The sequence below is a fragment of the Crocuta crocuta genome, unplaced genomic scaffold, assembly GCF_008692635.1.
Source record: "Crocuta crocuta isolate KB4526 unplaced genomic scaffold, BGI_CrCroc_1.0 scaffold1, whole genome shotgun sequence".
NCBI lineage: Eukaryota > Metazoa > Chordata > Mammalia > Carnivora > Hyaenidae > Crocuta > Crocuta crocuta.
Window position 1 is genome coordinate 6,050,612 of NW_027527930.1, and position 18,579 is coordinate 6,069,190.

The 18,579-nt window shown below is 40.2% G+C and overlaps 1 protein-coding gene across 1 annotated transcript in view; it reads left to right on the forward strand.

The window, feature by feature from the left end:
* Positions 1 to 18,277, forward strand: part of EREG (epiregulin) — a 19,423-nt gene extending 1,146 nt beyond the window's left edge. The window contains exons 3-6 of the mRNA XM_077750832.1: positions 12,269 to 12,355; positions 14,956 to 15,070; positions 15,945 to 16,103; positions 16,896 to 18,277. Of these exons, the coding sequence (XP_077606958.1) occupies positions 12,269 to 12,355; positions 14,956 to 15,070; positions 15,945 to 16,103; positions 16,896 to 16,977 (443 nt within the window). The 3' untranslated portion in view covers positions 16,978 to 18,277. The remainder of the gene's footprint in view (positions 1 to 12,268; positions 12,356 to 14,955; positions 15,071 to 15,944; positions 16,104 to 16,895) is intronic.
* Positions 18,278 to 18,579: the final 302 nt, after the last annotated feature.

Below are 18,579 nucleotides of genomic sequence, written 5' to 3' on the forward strand. Positions count from 1 at the left end.
CCGAGGCCCCGCGGCCCCGAGCCCGCGCGGAGACGCTCAGGCAACAGCTCTTGCTGTTTATTGCACCCCATAGCCCGAAATTGCCGAGTTGTATTTTAATGCCTGTCTTTCTATTTGAGATGATTTAGTTCTTGGGGACAGGAGGAGGAGTTCTTGTAAGCTCTCTTGTTTGAAAAAATATATATTGTTTCTCTCTAATTCCTTAAATTTCAAGAGGGATTTGGAGGTGTATAGGAAAATCTGAATAAGGAAATAAAAGTTGCCAGTCTCACATTCCTTCTGGGGTTGCAATGGGGCAAATTCCCCTAACAAATTAACTCTACCTATGCAGGATGTGACAGTTAAATTATTATTTCGACACGCCTTATCTCAGGGCTTGGGAGACATAATGACACCCAACTATGCATAGTTGCAACTTACTTGTCCAAGTTTAGGAACAGAAGTACAAACTGTATCTGTGGTTTCTGCCAAAACTGTGCTAAGAGTGACTTGCTAGAAGATTCTCAGTAAATGGTGTGGTTTTGCTATCTTTGCTTTGAAGGGTCTGTGAAAAGAATATAGTTGGAAAGGTGACAGTCTTCCTAGAGTTACAAATGAACCTAGAGGTCAAAATGTTTCAGTGCTTTTTTTTTTTTTTTTTTCCCCCTTCCACCTGTAGGGCTGCATGGGAACAATGCAAGTGTCTGTTCTGGGCCACTCATTGACTATTCTAATTTGAGGCAGCAAGAGCCTATGAATAACCTGGTGACTACCCACCTAGAGAGTGTGTTGTGTGTGTTTTTGTTGTCATGAAAGTGTTTAACTCCTTTATTGCATTACTTAATTATAGTTCACCTATTTCATCAGCCACCAAGCCCATTTCCAAATGAGCTAGGTCAGTTTCTGTTTTCCCAGTTTGTTTAGATATTTCCCTGCCACGAGGAAAGTTCCTGTTTGAAGTTCTCTGTCATATCTCTATACTCTAATCAGGCATGCAAGTCCAATAGTCTTATTCTAAAGCATATGCAAGAAAAAAGACAAGGCCACCTGGTATTTTTGACATTGCCTCCCCGCCTCCAACAAAAGATTACCTAGAAATACTTTTCCCAAAAGGCTATTCTTCCAAAGTATAGTTCAGACTTCAGCAAATATTTTCTTCCTGCTTTTCTGTGGAATGTATGTCTACGTCTGTGGCAAAAATATAGATGCCTTCAGTTTCATCCTCTTATCTCCAACACATGCAGATTTAAACTGCTACACATTCACACAATCAATTGGTTACTTTTACATTTTATAAATATTTGATATCATGTTCTTGCTTTAGATACTGGGAAAGTATGACCCAAGTTTTTGTAGAAAAGCAAAGCTGAACTGAGGAAGGTCACATCTGGATTTGCTAGCACTTTGAGCTCATGGAATACTAAGTAAATGGTTGAGATTCCCCAGACTAGAGAACACATTTATCTGTAATCTGCAGTTTGAGGGCTGAAATATCATTTCTAATCTTGTGACTGGCCCAGAACAAAGAGGAGACATTTTTACCTTGAGTTCTGCCCCTAATGTTAGAAAGACTCTTAATCTAAAATCCAACATTTTCATTGATACCCAGATGGGCTTTTGAGCATGTTCCTGAATGCCACCTCCAAGATGGCTTAGTCCTACTTCATTGCACAACGACAGAGGATTGAGCAGGATACGCATTCTTTCCTGAAAATATGAGAAGCGCAGGTCTCAGTGAGACATTGGCTGTCTCGGATCTTTCCTGTTGACCCTGAGAGTTTATGGTCTGCCTGAGCATTGGCACTACCTGCCTTCCTTCATCGTCTTCCTATATAAACAATCTGGGTAGTTGGGGTGTGTAGTTCAGCACCGGGGCCCAAATCCAGGAGTTGGGAAAGATGCAGGCAGTTACCAAATGCCACCTGTGAGCTAACCACCTTGCATATTAAGTGCTTTGTACATAATCATCTCATTTATTCCTCAAAATCACTGTATGAGGTAGGTGTGATTAGCCCTGTGACAAATGAAGATACTAACCCTAAGTAAAGTCAAATACTTTACAAGGACTAAGAGATAGTAAATGGCATGATCTTACGGGAGCAATGTGTGAGGAGCCAGAGGGTCTCAGGATTATCAGGAGCATAATAAAAATCACAGGTTCTAATAAAAATGTTTCAGAGTAGTCTGGAGGCTGCCCTGAGGCTTAGAACCCGTTATGGGGACAAGCATATGTACAAAAATGGTATCTTTATGGTATCACTCAAAATCAAGCACAGAAAACATGTGACTATTTTCTCAAGCTGTGCTAAAATATGTTGAATTTTTACTTATCCTAACTTCAGCATTTTTAATTAATGCAATTCCTAGCAAATGACTTTTATTCCCAAGAAGTCATTACATCAATCAACTGAGGCCTTATTTCTGCATTTACCTAGATATACATTAAGGAAATCAATCAGGGAGAAAGGTACCTATGTCTTTTTCATTCCCAGTATCTTTTTATATTATTGTGAATTTAATATAATACCAATAAGGAACTAAGTTGGAATCTCATTTATAGCACATCTCTGTTAACAGTGAGAAAATAAACACACTTCCTTGGAAGCAAAAAGTAGAGTGCTCACCTAGTTGTTTTGGAAAAAATGAACTTGAATGCCTTCTGTCCTTTTTTGCCCAAGAATCTTCCATTGCCTAGTTAATGATCAGCTAAGAGATGCAAATGACATGTGAGAAATCCTCTTCAAAGAGACTGTAAGTTAAGGTGTGGTTTCCACACTGTCGGTCCTCACACCAAGTACTGGCCTATGCAAATTGTCTAAGGAATATGACTGTGACTGCCAGTCGGACCATTCCTTTGGAAGACCATGGGAAGACTCCCCAGAGCTGTAATAGGAGCGATTCTTAGGGAGGACGATCCTCGTAGCCATCACCTTGGTATGGCAATTCTGGAAGCTTTGAAAAAAATAAAACAATGTAGCAAACCCAGTGTCCTCTGGTGATACAGTGTATGTGAAAGTGGGTGTCTATTTATAGGGCAAACAGAGATTCAGTGACATTCTAGGTTCAAGTCATGATTTCATTAACTAGGCTACTATTTATAATACGCAAGATGATTTTACAATTGCCCTGAAAAAAAAGTTAACTCTTAATTTCTTAGGTCAAAACCCTGAATTTTAAATTCAAGGCACGAAAGTGAGTTAAATGTAACTCCTTCTTCTTTTTTTCTAATGTTTTTATTTATTTATTTCTGAGAGAGAGAGAGAGAGAGAGAGACAGCATGAGCAGGGGACGGTCAGAGAGAGAGAGGGAGATACAGAACCTGAAACAGGCTCCAGGTTCTGAGCTTGCTGTCAGCACAGAGCCCGACTGATGCGGGGCTCAAACCCACAAACCCTGAGATCATGACCTGAATCGAAGGTGGACCCTTAACCAACTGAGCCACCCAGGTGCGCCAAATGTAACTCCTTCTGAATGTCCTCAGGGACAGGGAAAAAGCCCCCCTCTCTCATATTTACATATAAACACACATGTTTACACATGTCAAATGTGATAGTTTTGGGTCAAGAGACATTGTGTGTAGAAGACAATTTCCATACCCCTGTTCCTTTATTTCATACTTTCAGAAAGATTTATTCCTCTCTGAGTCTGTAAAATGGAGATCATAGATAGCTATGTCGTCAGGTAATTGTATACAGATTTAATAAATATGATGGTATTATAAAACAATAAAAAGCACTTTTAAAATTAGAGCTATTATCACCATCAAGTACTTTCTTAGAAAAAGCCTCAATGCATTCTTACAATAACTCCCTTTAGGCCAGGAAATGTATTATTATTGCCATTTTTCACATGAGGAAACAGACTTAAAAAGAAGTGAGTAACCCAGGATGTAAGGTCCCATGCACGAATATGCTGTGCCCTCTACTGTGTCCCCCGCTCACATTTCACTTTTGGTGACAGCTCTACTCATCCTTTAAGACTGAAAAGAAGTGAGGCACCTGGGTGGCTTGGTCCGTAAAGCCTGCTACTCTTGATTTGGGCTCAGGTCACGATCTCACTGTTCGTGCACCACATCGGGTCTATGCTTGGCGGCACGGGGTCTGCTTAGACTTCTGTCTCTCCCCCCCATCTCTGCCCCTCCCTTGCTCATCTTCTCTCTTTCTCTCTCTAAATAAATAAATAAACTTAAAAAAAAAAAAAAAAAGACCGAAGAGAAGTATCAAACGTTCTCGGTTACCCACCTCCTCCTTTCTCCCACCACTCCAAAATAACGTGCAACCTGCCTCTACTTCCTCTGTAACATTCCCACCCCTGGCCCTGCCCTTTTCAAGCCCCATCGGAAGTGTGTCAGCCCCGAGTCCCCTTACCGGTGCCGTGTTCCTCTGTGACTGACTCATATTCAACACTCAACACAGCTTTGTTGGAGGGATGATTAGGATGGTACTTTATTCAAAGTTCTCACTAGGTGTTGACTTCAAAGCTGTCTTTTGAAAATGTGTCTGAGATCAGCAAAATATTTGGAGATGATGCAATAGTTTATGAGAATTCAATTTGCTTAATAATAAAGCTTAAAATTTTTTTCTTCCCTTTTTTTCCCTCATTGCTGTCACTTAATATAGTCTGTGTTCACTGATGGTATACCTAATAAAATTTAAGTATATCTGCACTGTGTTGTGTGTGTATGTGTGTGTGTGTGTGTGTGTGAGAGAGAGAGAGAGAGAGAACGAGAGGGGGGTACTGAGCAGTGATATGACTGGATGATGGGTAGCTAGTAAGAGAAAGAGAAGTATTGTTTTAGAAATGAAAGGAACCTTAGAGGAATCTATAAATTCCATCTCCCCCCACCCCCTCCCCAGTCCATTCCACTCCTTAGGTCTCTGTTTTCAGAGATAAGGAAACTCAGCTGCAGGAGCTGCAGGGGGATAAAAGTATTATCTGAGCCAGAGGTGGACTCCATACCTAACAGGTCTAGTGCAGGGCTTTTTTCCAGCCTTGGCTCTATTTACATTTTGGATTAGATAATTCTTTGTTGTGGGCTCTCCTATGCACTGCAGGGTGTTTAGCCGCAACTCTGGTGTCTGTCCACTAGATGTCAGTAGCACTTACGCAGTTGTGACCAAAATGTCTCCAGACTTTGCCAAATGTTCCGAAGTTGACAATATTATTCCAGGTTGTGACCACAAGCTTAATGTATTGTCCACTGCTCCAACACATTGCCACTCATAATTCACAGTTTGAACCGGTGCTTGAGTCGCCAAGACAAGTAAAATTAATATTAATAGGGGGTGCAAATACAAAATCAATGCTAGTGTTAAATAAAAAATCAACTGAACAGTTTGTTTTGCTGATTTAGCACGAGTTGCCCTGAATAAAGATGAGCCTTATTATGCTGGAGGCATTCATTCGTCATAATTTAATGACTTTCTACAATCACTGTGTCCCTGACCAGCCCATGCCTCCTTTTAACACTCAGTGCTCTCTTGGGTCCCACAACACTGAACTGACTTTTTTCTCCAGTTTCCTTGGCCATTTCTCTCCATTTCTCATCACCCATTTCCCCAAGTTCTATTATTTCCCATTCCATAACTATTTACCCTGGAGCATCTGAATCACTCCTATGCCTTTAAAGGTCATATTTCCACATATGACTTTCAAATAGACTCCACAAATCCATTCTTATTCTTTGATTTAAGAACTATATTCCCAGGGCACACGGGTGGCTCAGTCGGCTGAGCATCGGACTCTGACTTTTGATTTCGGCTCAGGTCGTGATCTCGCTGTCTCTCTCTCTGTCCCTCTCTTGCTCACATATACTCTCTCTCTCTCAAAATAAAGAAATAAACTTAAAAAAAGAACTGTATTCCCAAATGCCTCATAAATAAAAACAGATAATATATGAAATACAATCTCAAATTCCTTTACTCACTCTGTCTTCCCTTCATGTCACCATAAACAGTCGTTCTGTCCATGTTTTCTATTCTTTTAATGGCATCACCATCCTTGGTATTTTCAGAAACTCGGCATCACGTCTCACTTCTCCCTTTTCCGCTCCACCCCCAGGTCTCTAACCTATTAACTCTGTTGAGGATAGAAACTATGTCTTTTGCATTAATTTTCCTTTCAGCATCTCATTCAATCTCTTGCATATGGAAAAATCTCAATATTTATTGAATATAATTTGACATACATGGTTACTAAGAGTAAGTGTGGCTAAGCTACCCCCTTCATTTCCATTTATCAAGTATAACTAAGCCCTTTCCACCCTCCTATCGCACTACAGATGCAAATGGGCTTCTCACTGAAGTTGAAGTCCCCAAAGTTAACCAAAAAAATATTTTCACAAAATAAAATTTCTTAGCAGCTTCTACCACATGCTAGTTATATGACACAAGTTCTCTGAATGAAGTGTAATTAAATTTGAGGCTTTAAAAATTACCTTTTATGTATTTATTGTCTCTTTTTTTGATGCTCAGTGATTAAAACTCTATCTGTTTGCAAATCCATTTTTGGCAGTAGGCATCTATAAAGAATGAATGATATGAGAGTCAATATGCTTCTAAAAATACCATTAAGTATTCAGAGCTTCAGGCCAAAATATGGCCATAATGAAAAGAAGGCGAGTGGCAAACATTTATAGTACAGACTGTTGTTCCTTTAGGAGATCTTTCCTTTGAAACAGTAATGTGATAGTAATTTAAATTCCTGAATTGGATCAGTAGGGATAGGTGTGAGAAGTAAGATGGAAGGGAGTGAGGGTAGAGAGATTTATAAAAATACTCCCCACGTAACAACCTAAAGAAAAAAAATGCTTTCCATAGGAGATTTGAAATAGTCTAGAGATGAAACTTTGGCTTTTAGGGAATGCAAGTCCCATATTTAGAGCTTCTCATCACAAAATTCCAAACAGCCAGATTAATATAAATTGTACCCTTTCTGCAAGAGTTGATATGCATTCTCCTGCATTATGAGAATACTTCCATTCTGAATAAGATATGTATCTTTAGATCCATTTTTAGGGCAAAATAAATTATACCTTCATATTTTAACTCACTGATTCTCAATTGAATAGCTCTAAGTACAGTATTGTGCAATGACTAAAACTTATGAGCACATTGAATTATGACTTATGAATTACTACTAGAATTGAAGAGTATTATTTCATGCCTATGAATTAAAAAGCATGGCCTAATAAATCTTTTCTTGCCATTTGACAAGGAAGATCCTATGGCTACCTTTTAAGACTCAAAATGAAAAGAAATACTAATTTGGGGCACTTGGGAGGCTCAGTCTCTTAAGTTCCTGACTCTTGGTTTTGGCTCAGGTCATGAACTCATAGTTCGTGAGATTGAGCCCCACATTGGGCTCTGTGCTAACAGCATGGAGCCTTCTTGGGATTCTCTCTCCATCTCCCTCTCTCTGCCCCTCCTCTGCTCACATTCTCTCTCAAATAAATAAACTTAAAACAATTACTTATTTGCAACCTGTTATTATACCATATCAACTTCTGATTTCATCTTGCTTCATTTGAACAGTTATAGTTGGTTTTTACATTTACTTTTTAATGAAGCTTCGTTCTAAGGTTAGCACTGAAAAGCTGTAGGAAAAGAATGATTGCTGGGAAAAGGCAAGGTTTATATTCTCTCTCTCTCTCTCTCTCTCTCTCTCTTTCTCTCTCTCTCTCTCTATGTAGTTCTTGGAAAAGGAGACTATTACTAAAAAATACTGACAGAGTTCTCTTCAGGAGCTGATGTGATGAAGAGTTTATATAGTTATTTTACCAAGGTGAAGCAAGACCTTATCTAATAGTGAACTTTAATTTTAAACCAGAAGGCATCTGGAAATGGTGAAGGCATATTCACTCCTTGAAATTATACAAGACCTAACAAGCCTACTATGTTACAGACAAATCCCAAAATTATAGACAGACTGCCATGGAAGAAGAGAGAAAACTAACAGTCCCTGAACAGGATAGGCATGTGACCACACCAAAAGTGTGAACAAAGCGGATTTTGATACCTGCGTGGGATGGGCAAATATTATGATTCACTATGAGTTTACTGTTCTGGTCTAAATATTCTGAAAGGTAAATTGGGAAAATAAGATGATTTCTTTCATTCTGTAACCTACCTCATTTTATTTGGGGTCATTTTTCTTTGCTCCATTGCTCTTCAGGAAAGCCATTCTATCCTAAAGAATTGCCATTGACTTTGCAGAATCGGCTTGGTAGAAAATCCCCAAATCCCAGCCTCCTTCTAGATGAGCCCCTCAGTGTAGCCGTAAAGAAGCAAGGTGAAAGAAACCCTATGCAATAAGAAGGACATTTTCTACATCTGGCGTTCGTCCTGACTGTTGGGCAAGCACTTCTTAGCGCCTCAGGGCCCATGGCATTTCGTGCTACCCCCATTCGGCTGATGATCGTCAAGCCTCTCCCACGCACAGTGCCCCAATATTGTGTAAGGATGTAGGCTCGGCCCTGACTCACAGAGTCTAGGTGATTTGTATCCTGTGAGTCACCTGCGCCACTTCCTGCTGGCACATTTGAGATTTCATTGAAACACAGCCTCTGAAAGGTGAAGGTACAGAGATGAATAGGTGTGCATCAAATTCCTAAAACTCATTTGGAAATTTGACAGAAATAATGGCCTCTAAAGGAAATTTGACTTTTATTGCGTTTCTTGAAACAGGGTGCCAACAGCCAATTGTGAGGTTACAGATCGTCTACCCCAGACCACCTTGCACACAATTCCTCTATACTTTAGTTATCAATGTTCAGCTTGCCGCCAGATCTGTTTTCTGAACACAGTGATACCATCCAAAATCCCTAATATCCCAGTGAATTATTTTCTTAGCAGAAACCTAGGGTCAAGAATCAAAAACTCAAATACGATATTTGCAGTCGAATCATAGACCTTCATTGCTCAAATGACACTAAAGGCAGGGAAAAATCCTATAAGATTAAGAAAATGTATGTCTGTGACTTTAACGTCTACTCCTTACCTGTCTGACTTTAAAGTCAGGAGCAGGGTTTCCTAAGGGTGACAAGGTGGTAGATATCAGAATTCTCCACCGGTTCACTTTTTCAATATTTTGATCAGCTCCACCTACTCTACTTGAGTTTGCCAGGGCCCGGAGCAGAGACAAACCTGACAGAAGCTCGAGAATCATTCTTTTAAAGCAACAGAGCTGTACAGAGGGACACAAGCTTTAGAACCAGTCTTACTATTTTATTGGCTATGTACATCCATGACGGAACTCCAGTGTTTCATTTGGGAAAAGCATTTAAAATTAGCTATCAGTTCAACTGGAGGAGACCCGGATGTTGAATTCATGTAGCTAGACCTGGTTTCACAGAAACCATCCCGAGCAATGGACTATGTCCAAGGGAGCGTCACAGGCTAGGAGAGTCCAGTTTTGTGGAGACAACGCCCTGCACTGAACATTCTTTAATTCACAAAGACAAATATTTCACCTGTGGCCTGATCAGGTGGAACAAAATTTCTAGCAGTGGAAAAACTAACAACTACTAAAAACCTTAAAAAACAAAAAAATACTAAGAAGCAAGACCCCGAAAACAATTTGCTGCACTCTGTCATAGTTGCAGATTGCAGTTGTAAGCAGACCCAAACAGGAAAGGCTAGGCTCTAGAGAAATGAGCTTCAAATGTGTGTGTGCACAGCGGATGGTGCTGACGGGAGAATTTCTTGGTAGGAGCATAGGTTAAGGTTTTCTCCAAAGCCTTCCTCACATGAAGAAGCACGTAGGAAGAGAGACACCACGAATGTAAAAACACACAGCTAGAGCTCCTATTTGTGCTGAGCGGACCGTATAAGTTAAAGGGTTTAATTCTTTGATAGGAAAAATGCATGGCAGAATTATACTGACAAGTAGAGCCAAGCTGGCCTAGATGACAGCTCATTCTCCATGAAAAGCTATATAGACAGAGCCACCTGGGTGGTTCAGTCGGTTAAGCTTCTGACTTCAGCTCAAGTCATGATCTCAGGGTTCTTGAGCTCCAGCCCCTCAGCACAGAGCCCGCTTTGGATCCTCTGTCCTGCCCCCCACCCCCCGCTAGTGCATTCTTTCTCTCCCCCAAAAATAAATATTAAAAAAAAGCTATGTGAAACAAGTTATTTTGTTCTCTTTCTGTTCAAATGACAGTGAAACCCAGACTTTAGGATTTTGTTGCTGCTGTTGTTGTTGTTGTTGTTGTTGTTGTTATTTTAAAAAGATGGGGGTGCCTGGGTGGCTCAGTTGGTTAATCGTCCTACTTCAGCTCCAGTCATGATCTCATGATTCACCAGTTCGAGCCCGGCATCCGGCTGTGTGCTGACAGCTCAGAGCCTGTGACTTGCTTCAGATTCTGTCTCCTTCTCTTTCTGCCCCTCCCCTGCTCACACTCTGTCTCACTCTGTCCCTCAAAAATAAGTAAATGTAAAAAAAAATTTTTAAGAAAGATGATTTTTTCCCCCTTTACCAACAACTGAGGCAGTTATTTATATTGTAGGAGAAATATGGGGTGAGAAGGAGATAGTTCTAAACTTTTCAAAAAAAGTATTGTTAAATAAATCATTGAAAGATTATGAGATTTGCTGTCCAAAGATAGATTCCTTACTCTTATTTTCCGTGCTCACTATATAATTGGTCTTGGACAACACATTCAATTTAACTGCACTGACGTTGAAGTTTGGGGGGTTACTGACTACTTCATAGGACTGTTCTAAGGGTTAAGTTTGAAACGTTATGAAATTAGAAATTATGATGCTGATGTGTAATGTAATTTTTAGCACTCCAATAATATGCAGCATGCTTAACATATACACATCTCCTCTGACTGAGAAAAAAGTAAGATAAAACCTTTTATTACTTGGATTCAACCATACTTTAAAATATCAAATACAAAGAGATTTGTAATCTTGTTATAGACCAGTAGAGGGCACTATGCACATATACAGCTAAAACTAGAGGCTAGATCCTGAGTATCATGGAACATTTGTGGGAGTCTCTGGTGTGTTAGGCATTCTGGAAAAAGATCGTTTAATTTAATTCACCCCCAAACTGTAAGATGGGGTAAATTGAGAGCCAGAGAAGCTAACTAATTTGTCCCAAATCACGTAAGTCGAGCTTTCTCCCCAAGATTGCCTTTCCATCATACTTTGTTGCCTCCTTATAGGATTAAAATACTCTGCCTCAGTTATATTTAACCTGGTTTGTCTGTGTGATGGCCATACTCCAGTATTATTACCCCTTTCTGCATTCTGTAATTTGGCCCGTTAACAACATTGCTATGTACCCTTGGGAAAGTTACTTAAACTCCTTATGTCTCAGTTTTATCAGCTGTTTAGTGGGGATAACAGTAGTATCTTCTTAAAAGAGCCACCGGGTGGATTAAATGAGATAATACAGATAAAGAAGACAAGAGCCACACCTGCATCTAGAACATGTTCAAGAGACGTTAAGTGTTGTCCACTTAACTCATCTAGACTAGAAAGAGGGGTGAAGTGCAAATGCCTGACTGCTAAACAGAAGCAGTGAAACCCTCGTCAGTAAACACCTGTGCAATGGAAAGGATTCTTCTTACGCTTTCCATGGAATTCAGAAACTACTTGAGTCATTCAGGAGCCTGTTTTCCAATAGTCACGTATCAAGTTGGGGCACACGAAATGCCTTGTTTAAACTTTCACTGGGCTGACAGAAACTGGATTCTAGGGCTCTGTGGTTCATCTAGTGTGTCTGTTCATTCCCACATAAGGTATATTGTGACTTTACTTAGATTACATTTTATTAGTTCTAATCTACTTTTGTGCATAGTACTATGCAAAGAGTAAGCTAGACACTTAAATCAACAAAGGAACATATCTATGGTTGAGAGTCCTGTTTAGCTGTTCCTGTAAATAGAAACGGATTGTTAGTTAAGCCTTTCTGTGTGTGTGATAGGTTCTCCCTTGGAGCATTGCTCCGACAACATCATGGAGCAAAAATAGTGGAAAGTCTACAATTTCAATTGCTAAGCTTCTTAGGAAATCGAATTTCAAAATCAGGTCTTTGACCTTTAGAACAGGGCAAATCTGAAACCAGAAGCCAAGATTTTCATCCCCTAGACAGAGAGCCAGGGGCTCGTTGATTGTCAATTATTCCCTGTTTGTACAAATTAGTTTCTCTGATGGTTTCCATGGGTCAAATTCTTGAACTCATTAAAACAACCTTGTAAGCAGTGGGGTTACATGAAAATCTGATCCAGGTTTCCTTCTTTGAAGCACTGTTTATATATTTGGTTTTCCCCCATTATTAGGTTGCCACCTTCTCCAAGCAGTTCTCGGCACTACGGTGATTCCTTCATGCATCCCAGGAGAATCTGAAGATAACTGTACAGCTTTAGGTGAGCCCGGCTTTGCTAGTGCTTCCCGGAGGATCACGCATTTTTAACAGAATGAACTCAAAGACTATGATTATGTGACAGTCTGGAGAAAAGTTTGGAAGAACAGCTGCTATGTTAACAAAATAATTTGGAGGGGGGGCTCCTGGGGAGCTCAGTCACTTGAGCATAGACTCTTGGTTTCAGCTCAGGTCATGATCTCCTGGTTCTTAGGATCCAGCCCTGAGTCAGGCTCTGTGCTGACAGCTCGGAGCCTACTTGGGATTCTCTCTCATCATCTGTTTCTGCCCTCCCTTTGCTCGTGCATGTGCTCCCTCTCTCTCTCAAAAATAAATACACTTTTAAATAATAATACTAATATTTTTAGCACTTTATTTATGAACTAGTGATCTGGAAAAATGATATAAAAGAATAACTGATGGGAGAGGGACTGGTCATCTACTTCTGTAGAATGATAGGGTCTTAAAGAGACAGGAAACAAAGAAAATCAGATGCCCTCTGGCCATTCCCTAGAACTCTGCTGGGAAACCATTGCAAGAGATTGGATGCCAGGCAAAGCAGGCGAATTTAACCTTGGTACACGGGAGATAATCAATATATTTTGTTGTTATTTTTTGTAAAAGGAATAAATGATGTCCTTGCAGTTATAACGTTCATTCGGAAAATACTTACAGCATACTTAATACATGCTAAGCACTATGCATAGGCATAGGAACACAGAGAGAAGTGATGCAGTCTATTTCCCTTGGGGACCCCTGAGGACTCTGGATGTGGTTCAAGAGAGCTCTACTTTAGAGTCAGTCTGGATATTGAGTCAAGGGTTATACTGAAGACCCAGGGTATTTCCCACAACAATTTCACCTTCACTTTTATCCTCCTTTATGTTATGCCTCCACTATTTAGGTTTTTTTTTTTTGTAAGTTTCTTTTTAAATTTCAGTTAGTTGACATACAGTGTAATATCAGTTTCAGGTGTACAATATAGTGATTCAGTACTTCCATACAACACCTAATGCTCATTACAAATGCACTCCTTAATCCCTATCAGCTATTTTACCCATCTCTCACCCACCTCCTATCAGTCTGTTCTGTATAGCTAAGAGTCTGTTTCTTGCTTTACCTCTCTCTCTTTTTTCCCGATGCTCACTTGTTTTGTTTCTTAAATTTCACATGAGTGAAATCATATGTATTTGTCTTACTCTGACTGAGTGACTTCACTTAGCATAATACTCTAGCTCCATGTTTTGCAAATGGCAAGGTTTCATTCTTTTTCAAGGCTGAGTAATATTCCATTATATATAGATATATATATATCTCACATCTTCTTTACCCATTCATCAGTTAATGGACACTTGGGCTGTTTCCATAGTTCGGCTATTGTAGATAACGCTGCTATAAACATTGGGACATATGCATCCCTTCAGAATAGTATTTTCGTTTTCTTTTCTTCCTTCATCACTGGGCCTTTTAGAAACTTGATCTGCTTCTCTCCCCTTTTTTGTTATTGTTTGCTTGTTTATTTCTTTGAACAGGAGTAGAGTATTACAATCATGATGCTATTGTTTGATTATTTCATAGGCATCCTTCACATTTTAGTAACTAAAACATCCTAAAATGAACTTACATATAGGTTGCAACACTACTTCTATTTTTTTTTTAAATTTTTTAAATGTTTTATTTATTTCTAGGAGAGAAAGAGAGAGACAGAGTGAGCAGGGGAGGGTCAGAGAGAGAGGGAGTCACAGACTCTGAAACAGGCTCCAGGCTCTGAGCTGGCTGTCAGCACAGAGCCCGACGCGGGGCTCGAACCCACGAACCGCGAGATCATGACCTGAGTGAAAGTCGGATGTTTAACCGACTAAGCCACCCAGGCGCCCTGCAACACTACTTCTACAGGAGCTTCTGTTTTCATTGTTGTATTTGCTAGCTCCAGACATTAGTCTCAAAACTTTGGGCATGTACACCAAAACATACCTTCCTGGCTGAAAGCCATTATAAAATTTTACTCTCTTGAATTAATTAATGGTTTCAGTTTGCAATTGCTTTTGGAATAATAAACGCAGAATTATTTTGAGGTTTGAAAAAAAAATCAGACACGCTTGGGCTAAGTGAGTAACTGAGGAGGATAATGATTTTTGTGTCCTAAGTTTGCCTTTTTTTTTTCAAGATTATCTTTAGCAAATTAAATCTCCAGGTCTTATTTTGTTTGTGTAGTCTGTTGGGCCTTTTCCTTAGGGGTCAAATGTTTATTGGCCTAAGAAATGTGATAACTAGGGGCACCCGGGTGGCTNTTATCTCCAAAGTACCAAGAACACATGCTGTCAAGCAACAAATCAGGTTTTACACTGGAGATACATGTAGCAGTTTCTAATTTCTGTTGAGCTCAATAATCTGATTTTTGAAAACTCACGTCTGATCCATGTGGTCATTTTTGCTCCTATATCCACTCTGTAGACTTTAGAGGGAAAAAAANTGAGAATTCTCCTCAACTGATCGGCACCTGCCGTACTTTGCTATAGTAGCTCAGCAATGCCTAATGTGAAAGGGTGATTCATGCTTCAAAGAAGGCAGCAGAATATATCCAACTTTCCATTTCTTTCACAGTTCAGACAGAGGACAATCCACGTGTGGCTCAAGTGTCAATAACAAAGTGTGGCTCTGACATGAATGGCTACTGTTTGCACGGACAGTGCATCTACCTGGTGGACATGAGTGAAAACTCCTGCAGGAAATATGCCAAAAAAAAAAAAGTTTTTTTTTTTTTGAACAAATAGTCTCTCTCTCTCTCTGTCTTTTTTAAAAAATCTTTTGACGTTGATATGTATTTCCAGGGGCTGTAGTTTATACATACTGTTAGCATGCAGTTATATGTGCTATTAGTAACTTTATAAAGCAAGTTTTTAAAAAATTCTGGAACAAACAGTAGCTCTCAAATTGTATCGATACTTCAGGGGTGCAGAGGGGGGTGAGCTTCGATGCCTCCTTCTCATATTGCCACGATATTGGCTCCGTCACTGAACCGCTATTTCAGCCCCTGTTTTAAGAATTGATTGCACTGATTTAGGGGCGCCTGGGTGGCTCAGTCGGTTAAGTGGCCGACTTCGGTTCAGGTCATGATCTCACAGTCTGTGGGTTTGAGTCCCACGTCCGGCTCTGTGCTTATAGCTCAGAGCCTGGAGCCTGCTTCGGATTCTGTGTCTCCCTCTCTCTGGCCCTCTCCCGTTCACACTCTGTCTCACCCCGCTCACACTCTGTCTCTCTCTCTCAAAAAATAAAGACATAAAAAAAAAAAGAATTGATTGCACTGATTTAGACAAAATGCACCTCAACTCTACAAAACTTACCAACCCCCCTTGCAGGTTGTCAGCCACCAGGTGGCTGGGCCAGCCTGTAACTTAGCAGCACAGGTAAGCCGAGAGCTGTGTAGAGCTCTCCTCTCAATGTTGGCCCTGCTCTGAGGCCAGTCTTTGAATTCCTTCTGACAACTTTTGTCAAACCTTATGGATTTCCTGCATCACAACGTGAGGTTAGTTCTTACAAAACTAATCTATAATCACAATTTCTTTTTTAAGTAACTGATCTTTTCTCCTATTTTCCTGTAGGTGTGAAGTGGGTTACACTGGGGTCCGATGCGAGCACTTCTTTTTAACTGTCCAACAGCCCTTAAGCAAAGAATATGTCGCTTTGACTGTGATTCTCATTATCTTGTTTCTCATCATTGTCGCCGGTTCCATATACTACTTCTGCAGATGGTAAGCCAGTGGTTTCCACACTCTGTGTCTACACATTATGTTTATATAATGCAGGCTTGCAAACTGGGTAAGACTATGGACAAAGCATTATTTAGAGGAATAAGATAGACTCTGCACTGATGACATATTTTTTTAAAAAATGTTTTAATGTTTATTTCTGAGAGAGAGACAGAGAAGGAGAGGGAGAGACAGAGCATAAGCAGGGGAAGGGTAGAGAGAGAGAGGGAGACCCAGAATCTGAAGCAGGCTCCAGGCTTCGAGCTGTCAGCACAGAGCCCGACGTGGGGCTCAAATTCACAAACTGTGAGATCGTGACCTGAGTTGAAGTTGGATGAAGGAAGGAAGGGAAGGAAGGAAGGAAGGAAGGAAGGAAGGAAGGAAGGAAGGAAGGGAGGAAGAGACAGAGGGAGAGATTGAGAGAGAGAAGAGAAGGGAAAGAGAGAACTGAGAGAGAGACAGACATACAGAGAGACAGAGAATAAAACACCCAGGCTTAAATATGGTCACATGCTCTCCTGGAATTTGGTAATTTTCAGGACATGTTAAAGCCTCTGGAGAGTCCTTTCACTATGTTTCCCCATTTCCTCCCCAAATTGTTTGACCACGGACTACTACCCCTTTCTCCCTCTTTTTTATTCTCTTGCCCAGCCTAAACCTGTTGACCTTAGTCATTTTGGAAACACTATGCTGATGTTCCCCTTGAGTCCATATGTTGGTTCATTTTGTTAGGATACTTTGTTCTCCTTACTGTTAACCACAGTGCTAACAGTTTCCATTTCTGAATATTTCTAGGTACAGAAATCAAAAAAGTAAAGAACCAAAGAAGGAATACGAAAGGGTGACATCAGGGGATCCAGCTTTGCCCCAAGTCTGAATGGTGCCGTCCAGCTATGGGCAGGGATGTGCAGCGCGCCTGGTTATGTTAATATTCCTATTTTATTAATAATATTTATGTTGGATCACATGTTAAGTCAACATGGTGCATTTTTAATATACTTGCAAAAGTTTTTTATTTTTGTTTTATTTTTGACAGACTATTTGCTAATGTATAATGTATACAAAATATATAATATAGAAAAAAGTCCTATTTTTGTAAGAAATAATTACCTGGGCCAAATGCTTTAGCTTCAAAGCTCATTTGCCAGTTACACAATGCTTAGGAGTGAGCGACGTCCCATTCGTCACTCAGGAAGGGTCAGCAAATGACAGAGTCCTGTTAAGCCTAAATATACGGTCAAATCAACTTAATACTTTCCTACTCCTCAACTTGGCGATCATGGATTTGACTGATTCATAGTTTGCTAGATGGCTGCGTCATGAATTAGAACACTAATGCAATGGGAACTGGGGAGAAGCAATTGTAGATCATGTGCTGAACATTACACATGGCGGGCTGTCTCCCTCTATTCACATCCTCAGCTCCGATACCATGGTGACTGGTTGGGGGGGTAAGTGCCCAGTTCCCTCTTCCAGCTCACAGCTCCTGTGGATACAAGTCACCCAGCGGCCGATTCTTCTTGCACTCAATGAATTGACAACTTTGTTTTATGGCATCTTTTATGTAAATAGTAGGTGTTTTATAGCGTCACGATGTTTCTTGAGAAACATATGTTCATGAGAAATTTTTTTTTTTTAAATCCACACTTGAAGCCAAAATTTGGGCTTCTTTTAGTGAGTATTTATTTTCATAGAGACTTTGACTAAGAATTCTAAGATTAAATCGTAGTCCAAAATTTGATGGACTAATCATTATTTTAAAGTATGAGACAATAATTCCATATATTGTCTAAAGATGGAAATACGGTCGTTTCATCTTCTGTAAAAGAGATTTTAACTTAAAACGGTGCCGTAAGTAGCTCCTTCTAGAATGTAAAAGTAAATGTTTAAAATAATACCCTGATATAGGAAGTAGAAAACAATGAGAAACAGAGACCAGAGTATATTTTCCCAAATGAGCAAATTCATTTGAAAATTCAGAGACTTAACTGTGCCTTCTTTTGGAGACTGAGATGAAACCAGGGCCCGGCTTTCTGTCTTTTGCTTACTTCTTTGGAAGAGATGAAGATTCCTCCTGTGCCTGAGCCCATGGTCCCAGTGAGTTCAGGCGGTCGCCTCTTGGAACACTAGATCTTGGGCGGAGTCTCTCGGGATCACACACCTTGTTGGGGCGGGGGGGGGTCCTATTCTTTGTCCACCTTTTTTCCTGCCAGGTACGAGGGCAACAAAGAGAAAATAAACACGGCTGACTTCTGAAGTGCTAGAGGCCAGGACGTGCCTGCATATGTATCTCTTTATTTGTACCCTGGTGCTCTCATGTGCCTCTTCCCTAAAGTGCTGGATCCGGTGCCTCACTATTAGAGGAAAAACGTGTGTGTGTGTGTGTGTGTGTGTGTGTGTGTGTAAAATATGCATATATAAGCATACATATTTATATAATAAACACATTCATATGTAAATACACATGTACACATGTGCT